The sequence below is a fragment of the Kogia breviceps genome, chromosome 15 (assembly GCF_026419965.1).
Source record: "Kogia breviceps isolate mKogBre1 chromosome 15, mKogBre1 haplotype 1, whole genome shotgun sequence".
NCBI lineage: Eukaryota > Metazoa > Chordata > Mammalia > Artiodactyla > Physeteridae > Kogia > Kogia breviceps.
Genome location: NC_081324.1, coordinates 65,584,872 through 65,600,941, shown reverse-complemented (window position 1 = coordinate 65,600,941; position 16,070 = coordinate 65,584,872). Strand labels below are relative to the sequence as shown.

Genomic DNA, 16,070 nt, shown 5'->3' with positions numbered 1-16,070 from the left:
CCCACATCAGTCAGGATTTGTGCCATCATCTGTGCATCTTTTGGCATGCTCTTAGGAGAAGCCATCTTGCCAGGCTCCATGATAACTGGTGATCAGACTCCTCGAGCTAAATCATCCAATTAAAGTATTCCACCTAGTGTGGTGTACCAGTGAGCACCAATTCCTGCTGTAACAGTGAGCAGAATATTCAGGAGCATCCTCACTGCCATGGCTCCAAGCACCTCCCCAAATTTTACCTTATCCTTTCAGTATCTGTAGGATCTCTAGTAATGGTAATATGTGGGCGTGAGGGGGGGTCTTTTCCTCTTGAGTGAACTTGCCTAGGGGTTTATCAATTTTAATAATTTTTCCAAAGAACTAACTTTGGGGTTTGTTGATTCCTCTGGTTTTTTCCCCCATTGAATTCTATTTGTTTCCTTTTTTCTATTTACTTTGGATTTACTCTGCTTTTCTTTTTTTTTTTTTTAAGCTTCTTAAATTGGAAATTCATATCACTGGTTTAAAACCTTTCTTGTGGGCTTCCCTGGTGGCGCAGTGGTTGAGAATCCGCCTGCCGATGCAGGGAATGCGGGTTCGTGCCCCAGTCCGGGAAGATCCCACATACCACGGAGCAGCTGGGTCCGTGAGCCCTGGCCGCTGAGCCTGTGCGTCTGGAGCCTGTGCTCCGCAACGGGAGAGGCCACAAGAGTGAGAGGCCCGCATACCACAAACAAACAAACAAACAAACAAAAACCTTTCTTATTTTTTACAATTACTACTTAAAACTATAAATTTCCCTTTAAGCTCTGCTTTAGCTGCATCCCACAAATTTTGATACGTTGTGTCTTTATTTTTAATCAGTTCAAAATATTCCCTAATTTCCTTGTGATTTTTTTCTGTGTTCATAGATTATTTAGAAGTGTGCTGTTGGATTTCCAAGTATTTAGTACTTTCCTAACTATTTTATTGTTTGATTTCTAATTTACTCCCACTGTGATCCAAAAACATACTCTATGGGATTTTAATCTTTTGAAATTTATTGATACTTTTGTATTCTTAATTTTTGTTTAGTTCCTCTGTTATATATATTATATATATTGTGAATATTATATACACAGAGGAGGTATTAAAAGCTTCATCTAGGATTATGTAGTTGTCTGTTTCTGTCTTGTAGTTCTTTCAGGGTTTTTTTACCTCTTATATATTCAAGTTCTGGGATTAGGTGCCCTTATGCTTGTTATGGTTTCCTGAGGAATTAATGTTTTCATCATTATGAAATGTCCCTTTTTATCTCTGATAATACTTCTTGTCTTGAGATTTACTTCATTACTGTTATAGATCACACCAGCTTTCTTATGCTTAGGGTTTATAACATCTTTTACTTTCAACCTGTAAGTATATTTAAAATGAGTCCCTTGTAGAGCACATATAGTTGTATCTTTATTTTTTTAATCTAATCTGACAACCTCTGTCTTTATAATTTGAGTTCACTTGCATTTAGTGTAATCATTAATATGGCTGGAAATAGTTTTTCTATTTTAATTTCTTTTTGTTGTTCTAGGCATTATAATAGGCATTATTAACCTATATTAGTGTACTTAAAATTAATGTACATTTTATGTAAAATGTAAGTACCTTGCAACAGTATATGTCATTTTCCCCTTTCATCATTCATGTTATAGTTGTCATATATTTTACATCTACATCCATTATTAACCCCAGAATACAGTGATAGTGATATACTTTTTTGCCTTAAGCAGTCAACTGCCTTTTAAAGAAAATAAAATAAGAAAAAATATATATGTAGCATCTTATATTTTACTTTTTTGTGCTCATCATTCCTTCTTTTAGGTTCAAGTTTCCATCTGTGTTATTTCCCTTCACCCTGAAGAATTTCAGTATGTCTTATAATGCAGGTCTGTTAGTAACAGACTCTCTCAGTTTTTGTTTATTGGAAAATGTTTTTCTTTCATCTTTATTTTTAAAATTTTAATTTATTTTATTTATTTATTTTTGGGTGTGTTGGGTCTTCGTTGCTGCACGCAGGCTTTCTCTAGTTGTGGCGAGGTACACAGGCTTCTCACTGTGGTGGCTTCTCTTGTTGTGGAGCATGGGCTCTAGGTGCGCAGGCTTCAGTAGTTGTGGCACACAGGCTCAGTAATTGTGGCTCACAGGCTCTAGAGTGCAGGCTCAGTAGTTGTGGCACATGGGTTTAGTTGCTCTGTGGCATATGGGATCTTCCCGGACCAGGGCTCGAACCCGTGTCACCTGCGTTAGCAGGCAGATTCTTAACCACTGTGCCACCAGGGAAGCCCTCATTTTTATTTTTGAAGGATACTTTTGCTGGATGTAGAATTCTGAGTTGACAGTATTTTTCTTTTACCACTTTAAAGTATGCTCTTCCATTCTCTTCTGTCCTCTAGTTTCTGCTGAGAAGTCATCTATAATTCATAGTACTGCTCTCTGTATGTAATATGTCTTTTTTCCTGGGCTTTCAAGATTTTCTCTTCATTTCTGGTTTTCAGCAGTTTTGTTATGGTGCACTGATTGGGCTTTTCTGCACTACTGAATCTGTAAATTAATGGTTTTCACCAAATATGGGAAATTTTTGACCATATTTCTTTGCATATTTGTCTTCTGCATCCCTCATCTCTTTTTCTGTGACTCTACTTACACACATATTTGCTCTTTTGATATTGTTCCACAGATCATTGAGGCTCTCTTTATTTAAAAATTTTTTTCTCTGTTTTCTTCAGTTTAGAGTTCTATCAATCTCCCTTTAGGTTTATTGCCCCTTTCTCCTGCCATTTCCAATCTACTGTTAAAGCCAACCTGTGAATTTTCTGTTTCGTATTTTGAACCAGAATTTCAGTTCTGGAATTTCTATTTGGTTCCTTTTTAAATTTTTTCTAGTATCCAGTTTTCTGTCATGATTTCGCATCTGTTCACTTATAACTATAATTTCCTTTAAGTCCTTTAACATAACTACAGTAGTTTCTTTGAAGTCCTTGTCTGCTTATTTTAATACCTGAGCTATCTTGGGGTCAGTTTCTATTGATTGCTTTTTTCTTGACTATGGGTTACATTTTCTTACTTCTCCACATGCCTAGAAAATTTTCTTATATATTGAACATTGTAAATAATACATTATAGAAATTCTGGATCATGTTCCTCTGAAGAATATTGGTTTTTGTTCAAGCATGCAGGTAAATTACTAGTTGATCCCCTTAAAGTCGTGGAGGCCTGGTTTTTATACTTTGTTAGGGTGATTCTGTTTCAGTTTTGCTCTAGTCTTATAGCAAGTTCTTAGTCCTGGGAAATAGTCTCTGCGTCTAAGTCATGGACATTCAGCGGTTTCAGTGAAAAGCCTGAGGTGGTTACCTAGTCCCTCTAACTTGATGAGATTCAAACTCCAATTTCTGTCTCCCCTGCTATAGGCAGGCAATGAAATCTTTGCTCAGCTTTTTCTGCCTTCCAACAGTTGCTTGTTGGTGGACTATTTGGCAATTCTTCCCCACATGCACAACCAAGGGTTTAAAGGGAGTTTACACAAATCTTTAAAATCAGGTGCTGTACTAATCCATCTGAAATCTTTAGAAATATGTTACCCCTGAAGAAATTTATATTTTCCAGGTATTATATATTTTAAGCATGACCATCCCAACACAGTCTCCAAGTGTGATGAAAATCTACCCATGATCCAGTAACAGGCAAATGGACCCTCAGTTTTATTTGTCCAGGAGTTGAAGTGTTTTTGCCTGCAGCCCTATGGTCCTATTAGTGTTCAGGGGTATGGCTATCTCCTCTGCCACACTTATGAATGGGCACCTGAATTTAACCTAAGGAATAATTAAGACTAGCTAATAGTTTATAGTTTGTAGATATTTTATTGGCAGGTAAAAAACTCATGAAATTGCCATTGACTTTTGGTTTAACTTACAGGTTTTTTGTTATAATCTTACTTGCTGTCTCCATTGCATGGGTCCCTGCTATACAAATGGCACACAGGGAACAACTATTTGAATACATGCAAGCAGTTTTAAGTTACCTGACGCCGCCCATTGCTGCCATCTTCCTGCTTGCCATATTTTGCAAGAGAATCACTGAGCAGATAGGTGGGAGTTGGCATGGCACAGTGTGAGAGCTTGCCTTCACATCATACCTATCTTTGCAAAAGTTGCCCTGAGAGGGTCTCTTGTGCTTCAGGAGTTGACACCGTTGCATCATTTGCTTTCTGAGAGATTAATTACTCCTGGGCAGCTTTGGTCTGAGTTCCCTCATGCATGCAGGGGAAAGGCAAGCTCTGATTTGTTTTCTTCCCTTTGCAATGTAATCCACTTTCAACCACGCCATAGATGGTGCACAGTGTGTGGGATCCTCCTGTATGCTTATCTAGCCACAGGAAGATATTCTTCTGTTGCCTCTGTGCATGGATTTTCCTGCTCAGAGATTTCAAACTCACAGGGGGATGTTCAGTCATGAGCTCCTACCACCTTCCCTGCATGAAGACCATCTCCTCCAGCCACACTTAAAACTAAATAAAGATCCCAATTAATGGTTTGATCATTTCATCAGTAAAACTGAAAGTACAGTTTGCCAGAATATTTTCATTCATTATTTGAGTCACATCTTGACCTGTTTCTCCTAACAGCACTGAGCAGCTGGGCCTTGCACGAGTTCCTGAGCATGGTGCCTCTGTGACCTGGCTCCTGCCTGCCTCTCAGCCCTCGCCCTCTCCATACACAGTCCCTAGGCCCCAGCCACTGCTAACCACTTGCAGTGCTGATTGCCTGTCTCGTGCCTTTTCTGGCCCCTCTTCATTCCCATGGACTCTTTACTTTGCCGTGAATATCTTTGTCCACCTCCATCTGGCTGGTGCTTCCTGCAGGCCCGTGTCAGGTGTTCAATCCTCCAGACCAATCTGCTAGTACTTCTTGCTCTGCCTAGCTCACCAGGACTCAATTGAGCACCAAGAATGGGGTGGGGGGCTGCTGGGCTCTGGAGATGCTCTTGTCTGTGCTCTCTTGGGAAGGGCATGGGCAGAGGAGCAGGCAGTCAGGAGAACCTGCCTCCTACCGGTGATGGTCACCACCCTTGTAGTACTGGGGCCTGTCACCAAGGGAAACTGGGGATCTTGTCAGTGGCTCTCCAGCTACCCCTGGTCCAAGGTTACAGCATATTGTGGCTACCTTCTTTGACCTAGAGAACTTCTCCAGGCCTTCTCTCCCACCCTCATCTGGCTTCTGCTGCCCGTCTGTTTCTAGATCTTCCCTTTTCTGCACGCCTCCTTCAATAAATAGGTCCTGTGGACCGCACCTGGCCTTTGGTTTCAGCTCTTTCTCCAAGATGCTTCCCACATACTGTATGCTCTACCTCCTCCAACATCCAGCCACACCTGAGACAGGCTCCAGATGCAGCTCTAGCACCAAGATAAAGTGCTCACTCTTAAACAGTGGACTGTCCAGGTGGAGGAGACGGATGATACCCAATGAGCAGATAAGATTTCTGAGAGTGGTGTAGTGCTGTTTAAAAGTCAAAAAGGATCATGGAGGCTAGCAGGGTAGGTGCTAGGGGCAGGGGGAGCACAAGGACATTAGCCAAGGTAGTGGGATAAGATTTCTCCTAAGAAAGTGACCTCGAACCTGAATCCTGAAGGATGAGCCAGAAACACCAAGATCTAGAGAGAGAACCAAGCAGAAAGAAGGACAAGTACAAAGGCCTGGCCAAGAGCACAGTGGGCAGGCCTGACATGCAGGAAGAGGTCATGCTTAGTGGCTAGAGTAGACTGACCAGGGGAGAGGGCGGAGCCAGGTGAGGTCAGCTCGAGCAGCTGAGACTTGCTTCTGAGGGCAGCCATGAGAAGCCACGGTGGTCTTCAGCAGAGTCAGGGCACTCCCTAATCCATGCTTTGAAGAGATCACTCCGGCTTCTTGGACAGCGGGTGAACAGGAGACCAGGTATGGATTCCACCTGTGTGAGAGAAGGTGGTAGGTCGGGATTGAGGTGGTCGCTGTGGAGACGATGGGACAATTTGCTGATGGATTGGTGGTAGGGCAGAATGGAAGGAAAGGGGCCAGGGATGTTTCCTGCGGTTTCTGCCTGAGCTGCCAGGGCGATGGAGGTGCCCCTGCAGCAACAGGCAAGACTGAGGTCTCTTTGGACACATGGTTGAGATGTGTCTTCACCGTCTAACTTAAAACTGTCTCCAGTATTTCCTAAGTTCTCTGATTGACCTAAGAGAGTGTCCACGCGTCTCCGGTCTGTGTTCAGCCCAAGAAGATGTAATCTCCTCACAGTGCTAAGACTCTGCTTTTGCAAGGCATGTGAAGCCCTTGTTATGTTGAGTTTAGCTGACCAGTTTAGACTGGTCAGGAGGCGAGGCTGAGGATGGCTTGCCTCATCCCCCGTCTTCCTCCCAGGCGATTCTCGAGACTCCTCCTTTGGCAGGGTGCCTTCTAGGGGGTTGACTGCTGGACTTCTGACTGGCTTCTGCCACATGGTGTCCGAGTTTGCCTACGGGGCCTGGAGCTGCTCGACAAGTGCCCTCAGATCATCTGTGGCGTGCACTACCTCTACTTTGCCGTCATCCTCTTCACCATCAGTCTTTTCACCATCCTGGGGATCTCCTTGTTCACAGACCCGATTCCGGATAAACATGTAAGTGCTGCCGTGAGGATGCTCCGGGGTCTACCGCAGTCCCAGTGTCCCTGTGAACCACAAGTTGGCTCTGCCAGCTTTGGAGAAAAGTGGCTGAATTCCTGCATTCTTTTTGAAAGCGGGTGGAGGGGGTGCTGGGGGTTGTGGGGTGACGGTTGGGTCAGAAATAGGCGAATAACCTCCTTGCCTTAAAAACTAAACTAAAAAGCTTTCCAACAGTCCTCCAATTAAGTATTCACTGAGAATGAGAAGTTTGGTTTTTAAAATACAGCATTTCCTTGAAGTGCTGAAGTTGCTAACCTCAGCGTGAATTAATGTAATCAGGGCAGTCCCGGCTGCCACCCACCCAGAAGGGATTAAGCCAGCAGGAGGGGGGACAGTAATCCTGGCAGTGCTGTGGCTGGTGGCTGGGTACGCCTCATTCTTCTTGCCCGGCCACTTCCCCCCTCCCAGGAGGCAGGTGTCAGTCACCCCAGTTGGAATATAAAAAGCCTGGGCTCACAGAAGCCAAGTCACTTGTCCATGACACCAAAACTAGCCAGCAGCAGGACTGGGCCTGACCAGACTCCATCGCATCACCCACATGGGCATGGCCAGGAGGCTTAGCAGGACAGGGTCTTGGATGAGCCGGAGAGCAGCAGGGAGGGTCCTAGGTGTCCGAGGTGAGGGCAGGAGGAGCTCAGAAGGGAGGCGGGTCTGTGAGACCCGTGTGCCCTGGGGTCTGGGTGAGAGCTGAGAACTTGGAAGGCCACCTCCCTTCTGACCACCTTTCTACTCAATAGTTCCTTTTGACCCATTCCTCTCTTGCACACAGAGCCCCGTGGGATTGGGATGGAGCAAGTGGGGAGGACGGCCAGGAGTGCCCAGGACAGCTCGCCCGCCACACGTCCCCTGCCCTGCTCCCGGCACGTGGAGAAGCCGTGGGTGCTGGACCCAAGCTCCTGTCTCTCAGGGTCTTAATGGTCGACTTGTCTGACTTCTTTTCTGCTGCTCTTTTATTATCAATGTTTTGGTCTTGCCCGCTTCTCAGGCAGCCACGTGCTTGAGTGCTTTTCCTGCCCAGCAGCACAGGTGCTCTGGAGAGGAGGGGAGGGAGGCAAAGGGGGAACCGTGCTTTTGGGTCAGTGTCTATGTGCTGCACACTGGACGCTACCAGGGGAAGCGGGACCACGCTTGATCCCATGTTCTTCCTGCCCGGCGGCCTGGTCCACAGGGCTCGTCGTGTAATTGGGAAGGCAAATGCAGACGTACAGCATCACCAGGAAGCAACTCAAGGCTAAACCCGGGCTCTGTCACTGACACGGCAGCAGGTTCATTACTGATGTCTTAGTCCGAGAGGCAGGGCTTGGAGGGGCTGCTCAGTCACATCCCTGCTATGTTTGGGGGAGTGGGAGGGGTGGTGGTGCTGAGATTCAAATATACCGAAGCTGGTATAATAGATTAAAGCCTGCTCCGGGAGAGACTTGGTGGAAATGTTCGCTTACTTGTGCTTCTGCTGACCCCAACCCTCAAAAAAAGCAACAACAACAACAAAAAATAAAAGCGATAGCAATTGGCTGGATTTTACTTCCCAAAGTCTCCATATGTGTTTTCAGGAAGAGAACAAAATAACAGACTAGAAGGGAAGGGATGCTCCCCTTCTGCATCTGCAAATGCCTTGCTGAGCTTGAATGACTAAGCTTGGCTAGGAACCAGGTCATCCGGGTACCCCAGGTGAACCAGGTCAGGCCTCCTCTGGGCTGCGTGAGTGCTCATCTCTGACAGCCAGGAGGGGCTCCTGGAAGGAAAGCAGTTCCCAGGTCTACCCTGCAGGCCCATCCACCAGAAGCAGCAGACCGGAGTGATGAGCAGCATCTCCTACCCTGAAGGGCACAGCTTCCTAGACCCTCAGTTACTGGAAGAAGCCCTGAGCGTGTTGCCTCTTACCCTACCATCAAGCCCAAGACATTGAGGTCACCTTTGGGCAGCCTCACAACCACACGGGACCAGAGCCAGCACTGAAATCCAGGGTTCCCAGGCGCCTTGCTTTCCACACCCTGCGTTCCTTCTGTCCCTTGTTGGAGTCTAACAACCCTTTTCAGTCCCTCGAGACCCTGGTGCCTGCTGTGAGCCATGGCACCATAAGGCATGTGTGACAGGGTCCTGGATGGTGACATGCGCTTGCTCTCCCCACAGCTGCACCGTTGGAGTTTATGGAACAGCCAAGAGGAAAGGGTCGATCTGGACAAAGACACACAAGGGAAGAGCCCCGCACCGCAGGCACAGCCAGGTGAGAAGGGAGACCCAAAGCCAGCAGAGAGGCCTGTGCTGCTCCCTTCCCCCACCCCTACTGTCTCCACTCCCAGAAATGCTTCCAGGCAGAGGCCCCGTCTTTCATTTTCCCAAAGATGCTTTGTGGGTGTTTGTCGAGGGTGAGATGCCTTTCGGACACCCGTGTGGCGGTCCGGGCCAGAGAGATCCAGATGGGAGGCATTAGCAGGTGCCGGGGGAGAAAGGAAGGGTCCGTGAGGGGCAGAGAAACAGAAGTGTCTGGTGATCTAGGAGCGTTTCAGCCGGGGTGGGAGGGATCCACCGAGCCACACTGATCACATTGTGCCTCAGCAGGAGGGGAGGAGGCACTGGGGACAGGGGAGGGACAGCGGGTCACAGAGCCTCACACAGGGATTCAAACCCAGAGGGATTCTGGGAAGTGGGCGGGAGCCTCTGCAAGGAGGAGGGAGCAGCCCCACCCAAGAGGGCCCTGGGGGACACCACCAGGGACAGCCAGATTTCACTGGGGCAAGAAGAGAGAGTTCCGGGAGAGGCTTGGGCCTGGAGGCCCCAGAAGGCCCAGAGGAAAGCTCTCAGCAGATGGGGTCAGAGGCGGAGTGCGGGGGCCCCAGAGAGGGCGACCTGCACCTCTTGAGGCCCTGACGCAAACAGGGATAAAGGGCTAACGAGATTAGCGCTGAGTCTGGGGCAGAGAGTCTGGGGGGACTGTGAGTTTGGGGGAGGGAGGGAGGGAAAGCCTGCCTGGGGAGAGGCAGTGTTCTGGGGCCCCCTCTCCACTCCTGCCAGGAACGTCCAGAGCCTAGAGGGGCCTGGGACCCTCTCCTGACACCTGCAGGGCAGGGGAGTGGCCTCTCCTGAGCCAGGCTGCCCTGTGCCCCTGGAGGGTACAGGGGTCCCAGGATTGCTCTCCCTCAGGGACAGAGGAACTGCCCGTTGCGGGCCATGTGTGCCAGGGGCTTGTTCTGGGGGCACCTCCCAGCTTCTCTTCTCCCTCGTCCACAATCATGGGTGGATGCCATGATGACAGTGGCTCACACTTTTTGCCCATTTGGGATGTGCCAAGCACTGTGCAAAGTATGCCTATGTGTGACAGGTACAATTATCATCCCCATTTCAGAGATGGGGGAACTGAGGAACCAAACATTTAAGTAGTCGGCCCAGGACTTCAAAGATAACCAGGCAATGGCGGAGCTGGGATTTGAACACAGGCAGTCTGACTCCAAAGCATGTGCTCTTGGCCACTGGTCTGTCCCACCTCCCGTCATACAGCCCTTGGGCTGTGTTTACATGATCAGTCGCCGTTGATATACAGAAACCTTTTTGGGCCTGGCAGCTGCGTGATGGTGTGCTGACCCGGACATCTGAGAGGCCGAGAGACAGGGCCAGCATGTGCCGCTCAGGACCTCTCAGCACCACAGCAGTTATCTGCGTCTCTGGGGTCCTCTGGTGGCAGCACCTCCCCTGTAACACAGGCCCCTCCGTCACTGGCTGACGGGTTCCGCCATCCCTGGTGCTGCCCCAGCCTCAGGACACACAGCTGGCGTGGTGGCTGCCCAAGGGGATGAGACATAGAACAGGTCACAGCGCACACTTCTCGGACCGAGGTGTGCTTGTCTTATCATCAAAGAGGGATCCATTCCCAGACCGGCTGGGCTCACGTGTGTGCGGAGCTGGCCGTGGTGCTGACCCGCGCCTGAGCAGGCCTGGGAGCAGCCAGCGTGGGCTGCACTACCAGACACCGGAGGGATATTTAAGCCCCAGAGTGAGACATTTCACTGATTTGGTCCAGAAATGTGAATAGAAACTTGCCCATAATTCCTAGACTTCCCCTGTTCCTGGAGAAAACACCAGTGATTCCCCTTTCAAGGGCCCAGAGGGCCTTACTTTGTGCCAGGCTGTGAGACTGGTACCTACCTGGAGAAGACACTCCCCAAGGTTGCTGGGGAGAGCAGAGCAATTGGGGCTTCTTCCATCAGAGGAGGAGCAGCCACTTGCCCTAGACCTACAGAGCTGTGCTGGGCGTGTGCCAGAGATGGGAGGGGTGGGCCCTCCAGAGCCCAGCGGGGAGGGCCTGCCCCGTGACAGCCTGGGTTCTGGGCTGGCTGAAGGCTCTGTCAGTGCAAGCAAGCATGGCCAAGGCCACGCCCCGAGTCCCCCCTCCGTGTCTCTGAGGGTGGTGGGAAGTGTTCTGCAGCAGCGGCTGAGGATTGTTCTCCACATTAGAGCCAGTCTGTTGGGCTTCCTGCCAGCCTTGCCGCTGAGATGTGAGCCCTACAAAGACCCCCCCTCCTGTGTGTGGCCTCTTAGCCTCCTGACCTGTGCCTATTCCCTCTGTTCCAGACGTATTTGAGGAGGCCAGGAGCTGCCTCTGGAAGGCCTGGGACGTATTCTCCGGCCTGGAGCCACTGCCAGGCCCCAGACTCACCCCGGAAGAGGCAGTCGTGCAGAAGATGCAGTGTGGTGACACGGAAGGGACACAGCACAGTGCCACTTCTGAAGGGACAGAGAAGCGTGACATGCTGGAAGGAACAAAGCTCCAAGACATGCCAGAGATGTCCCACTGGAGAAAAGTACCCAGCGCCTGCGGGTTCCTCTTGGTGTCACTCACAGTGCTCTGCCACTTCTGCTTCTCCTAGGCAGCCTGCGGGGACGTCTAGGGAGCGGGCGAACCACTGCCTCTTGCAAACGCCCTCATCGTCAAGGGGAGGAAATGTTTCCTATGGGGAGGCCCATGGACGTGGACCAAGGATCACACTGATGAAAACGCGCCCGCAGCGTCAACGCTGCAGGCTGATGGGCGGCGAAGCCCACTGGTGAGGGCAGAGACCGAAGATGAGCACGTCTGTCCTCTGTGCGATGAGTCATTCTCTCCAGATGGCTCCACTGCACAAACACTGGCTTTCACTTTAAATTTAATTTTGGCTTTTTGTCTCTAGATTATATTTGAGGGTTTTGCTTGTGTTTACTGTCACCATTTCCTTCCTATACCCACCTCCGTTTGCTGTGTTCTCTCCTCCTTTGTAAAGGTATGGCTGCTGGCAAAGATGCTCCTCCTCGCTCCAAGGGTCCCACCCACAAGGGACTGTGCCTACTGCCGATGACCACACAGGCCAGCTGGCACCAAAGCTGCTGTGGATGGAAACGCTGGCTCCTGCCTGGATCCATGGTGGGGCTGTGGTGGTCTCTGCCTGAGGACCAGGCCTCCCTGTGGTTCAGCTCTGTCTGGCTGCACCCCTGGAGGGCAGGTGGAGACTTCCCTCCTTGTTGAGCTCTTCCCAGTTCCTCCCAGTCTGCCTGCTACTGGGAGTTGGGCCCAGGGGCTGGATCCCCTTTAGCTGTCAAGTATAGATCACTCCTGGGCTGTGTCTCTGGAGAGGCTCCCTAAGCCCTTCCTCTTCCTTCTTCTTAGACCAAAGTAAATGATTTGGGTCTTTAGAAAAAGTTTCAGATGGCTTGAAGTGATTTGGGGGAGGCCCACCCAGCATTGCAAAAGTCACACTCTTAAGGTGCAGTCGGGACCAGCCCCCCCATCCCTCGTTTAGTCTTTCAGCTGACATTTTTGAGTGCTTACTATGTGCCAGCACTGCTGGGAAGCAGTCATGGACAGAGCTCATGGTTTAGGGAAGTAGACAATGAGACACAAGCAGTGATGGCCAACACCTAGTGTGTCCCGCTATTTCCCTGCCCAGGTTATCATCATGTTCAAGCCATGGAGCCACCCCATGTGGAAGGACCAGAATCAACCACATTTCACAGAGGAGGAGACTGAGCTCAACCAGAGGACCGAGTAAATGGGCCCTCTGTGCGCGTGCACATGGCAGGAGCACCCGCAGAGAGGAGGCCTCCCATGACTGAAGCGGGAGGTCAGCTAGCTGGATAACAGAGAGACAACATGTGGGAAGACAGGGTGAGGCACGGGTGTGAGGAGGCTGGAGTGCAGAACTGTGGGAGGTGGGGAGGTGAGGAGGGCAGGGTGGGCAGGGGCTGGACCTGCAGGCCTCAGATGCTTGGGGATCCTGAGTCCCTGGGAGCTTCAGCCAGGAAGGGGTGGGATCAGATTTGCTGGCTGCTGCTGGAAGATGAAAGGGCAGCAGGAACACCCACCAGGAGGCTATTAGAGGAATCCAGGCAAGTTAGCAGCAAAAAAGAAAAGACAAGGGAACAGCATCAACAGAAGCCAGCAATTAGAAGTAACAGGACTCGAGTACTAGACTTCTGGAGGGAGGGCCCAGGAGTGACTCTCTGTCTTGATCATGTGGGCAAAGGGTGTACCAATTCCAAAGACAGGCCACACTGGAAGAGAGCAGGTGCAGGAGAAAAGTGGAGCACCATTTGGGACATGTGGAGTTTGAGTTGCATGAAGATACTTATTGCCGTCTTGACAATGTTAAGTCCTCTGCTTCATGAACATGGGATGTCCTTTCATTTATTTAGGTCTTCTAATTTCTTTCAATAGTGTTTTGTTTTCAGCACTCAAGTTTTGCACTTCTTTTGTTAAATTGATTCCTGGGTATTTTATTCTTTTTGATGCTACTGTAAATGAGCTGTTTTTTTCTAATTGAGATATAGTTGATGTACAATATTAGATAAGTTACAGGTGTAAAACATAGTGATTCACAATTTTAAAAGATCATACTCCATTTATAGTTATTTTAAAATATTGGTTATATTTCCTATTGTACAATATATCCTTGTAGCTTATTTATTTTATACATAAGAGTTTCTACCTCTTAGTCCCCTATCCCTTTTCTTAATTGCATTTTCAGATTGTTTATTGCTCATGTACAGAAAATCCTGCAACTTTGCTGAACTCGTTTATTAGTTCTAATATTTTTTAAGTGTCTTCCTTGGGATTTTTCATATATAAAATCATGTAGTGTGCAAGTATAAATAGCGTACTTCTTTCTTTCCAACCTGGATGCCTTTTATTTCATTATCTTGCCTAAACTGCCCTGGCTAAAACCTCCAGTACAATGTCAAGTAGAAGTAGTGAGCGCAGACATCCTTGTCTTGTTCCTGATCTTAGAGGGAAAGCATCCAGTCTTCTCATCGTTGAGTATGATATTAGCGGTGTTTTTACAGATGTTTTCATGTTTAGGAAATGCCGCTCTTTCCTATTTTGCTGAGAGTTTTTGATTTTGTTTTAGTTTGGGGTTTTTTTATGAATGGGTGTTAGATTTTGTCAAGTGCTTTTTTTGCATCTGTTAAGATGATCATGTGGTTTCTGTTCTTTTTTTTTTTTTTTTTTTTCCGGTATGCGGGCCTCTCACTGTTGTGGCCTCTCCCATTGCAGAGCACAGGCTCCGGATGCGCAGGCTCAGTGGCCATGGCTCACAGGCCCAGCCACTCCATGACATGTGGGATCTTCCCGGACCAGGGCACGAACCCGTGTCCCCTGCATCAACAGGTGGATTCTCAACCACTGCGCCACCAGGGAAGCCCTGGTTTCTGTTCTTTATTTACATGTTACATTGATTCATTTTCACATGTTAAACCAACCTTGCATTCCTGGGATAAATTACAGTTGGTCATGGTGTATAATGATTTTCTTATGTGGCTGGATTTGGTTTGCTAATATTTGGTTGAGTTCTTGTGTCTATATTCATAGAGGTCTATAGTTTTCTTTCTTTATGAGGTCTTTGTCTGGTTTGGGTATCAGGGTAATACTGTCTTCATGGAATGAATTGGGAATTGTCCCCTCCTCTTCTATTTTTTTAAATTAGTTTGTAAAGGACTGGTATTAATTTTTGCCTGGAGACATTTAAGGGTAAGTATTAAGTTGGATGGAAGGTTCAGAACACAGCAGAGAGGCTGGCGCTAGAGACTCAGACTGAGGGGAGAGAAAACAGTGGGCCAGCCTTGCTAAGAAGTGAACCTGGTAGAGGAAGCCCAAGTCAGGCAGATGAGATTGTGCAGGAGAGCAAACAGAGATGTCAGGTTAAGAAAGAGGGTTCTTTCTGCAGAGGAGACTAAGAGGGCACAACCAGGGCCCTAGGAGGAGGACCAAAACAGCTGCCATAGGAAGGGAGCACTGGCACCTGGGTTACTGCTCAGGCCAAGCACAAAGAGCACGGGAACTTGGCAGCAAGAAGTCCAGAGCCCTTCAAGGAGGTGGTAAGGGTGGAGCCAGCGCGCTATGGTTGAGGCAGGATGAGGAAGTGGAGACCCTCAAGCCCCTGTTTTCCTGAAGGAGGAAAGGTTTCCTCTTACAGGGCCTTTTTTGAGAATGAGATTTAACCTGAAACCCCAGCTGGGCCCGACAGCAGGTCCCTCCCAGAACAAGAGGGGCTGTTTGGGCTAATTCTGGAATCCCAGGATGCAAATGTCTCTGTTTCTGCTAGGAAAGTGAAGGCCCCAGGCACTGGAAGGACTACAAGAAGGCAGTCAGCTGGGGATTCTAGCTCTGTGGGTAGCCGCCTATTCTGGGAGGTTCTGTCCCTCAGGAAGTGCGGCCGCTGGTTGGTGATATAACAAGGGAAACCTGGTGTGAGGCAGGGAGCCTCGGAAAGCTCATGGGGGAGATTAAGGCTTCAGCTCAGCCCAAATGAGGCCAGCCCTGAAGCTGAGCCGCTCCTGCAGCTTCTCCAACAGAGGTCAGAACCCTGCCAGACCACTGGACAGGTTGGGTCGGGGAGATCAAGGAGTCCCCATGTCTCCTCCCCCCCCCCCCCCCCCCCCGCAGCCTGGCTTCTCCACCCCTCCAACCCCCCGCACCCCCCGAGGGCTCTCCAGCCTCCTTAGCCAGTTTCACTTCAGGAGAAGCAAGGCAGGTGGAGGCATAGGTGGGAGCTTCCTGGAGGGGGAGGGCTGGTGGGGAGGTCGGCCTCAGGCCAGCTCGAGCTTACGCAGGTGACTTGGCTTTGGAGAACTCAGCTGTTGGGGGGAAGACCTTAAGGAGCTACCCTGTTCTGGGCTCTCATCCCTGGGGCGGGGGTGGGGGCCTCTTACAACTCACCCTCCTCCAGCAAGAGCCCACTTGGGGTTGCACCTATGACCTTCCTTCCTGTCACCCGCCCCATGTGGGGAGAGGGCAGACCTGGTGAGCAGGGCCACACCCAGCCACACCCCATGGGCCTATTCTCTGAGCATCTGGCTCAGGCAGTGCTTCCTGGACCAGCTGTTCCTTCCCCCACCCAGCTCCCTGCCCCCACCTTGTGCCTAGA

General features: G+C 49.4%; 1 protein-coding gene across 1 annotated transcript in view; it reads left to right on the top strand.

Moving 5' to 3' along the window:
- The window catches only part of LOC131742173 (sodium/glucose cotransporter 1-like), a 90,635-nt gene extending 79,092 nt beyond the window's left edge, over positions 1 to 11,543 (top strand). The window contains 5 exon segments of the mRNA XM_067014669.1: positions 3,922 to 4,104; positions 6,439 to 6,509; positions 6,512 to 6,636; positions 8,812 to 8,905; positions 11,248 to 11,543. Of these exon segments, the coding sequence (XP_066870770.1) occupies positions 3,922 to 4,104; positions 6,439 to 6,509; positions 6,512 to 6,636; positions 8,812 to 8,905; positions 11,248 to 11,543 (769 nt within the window).
- Positions 11,544 to 16,070: the final 4,527 nt, after the last annotated feature.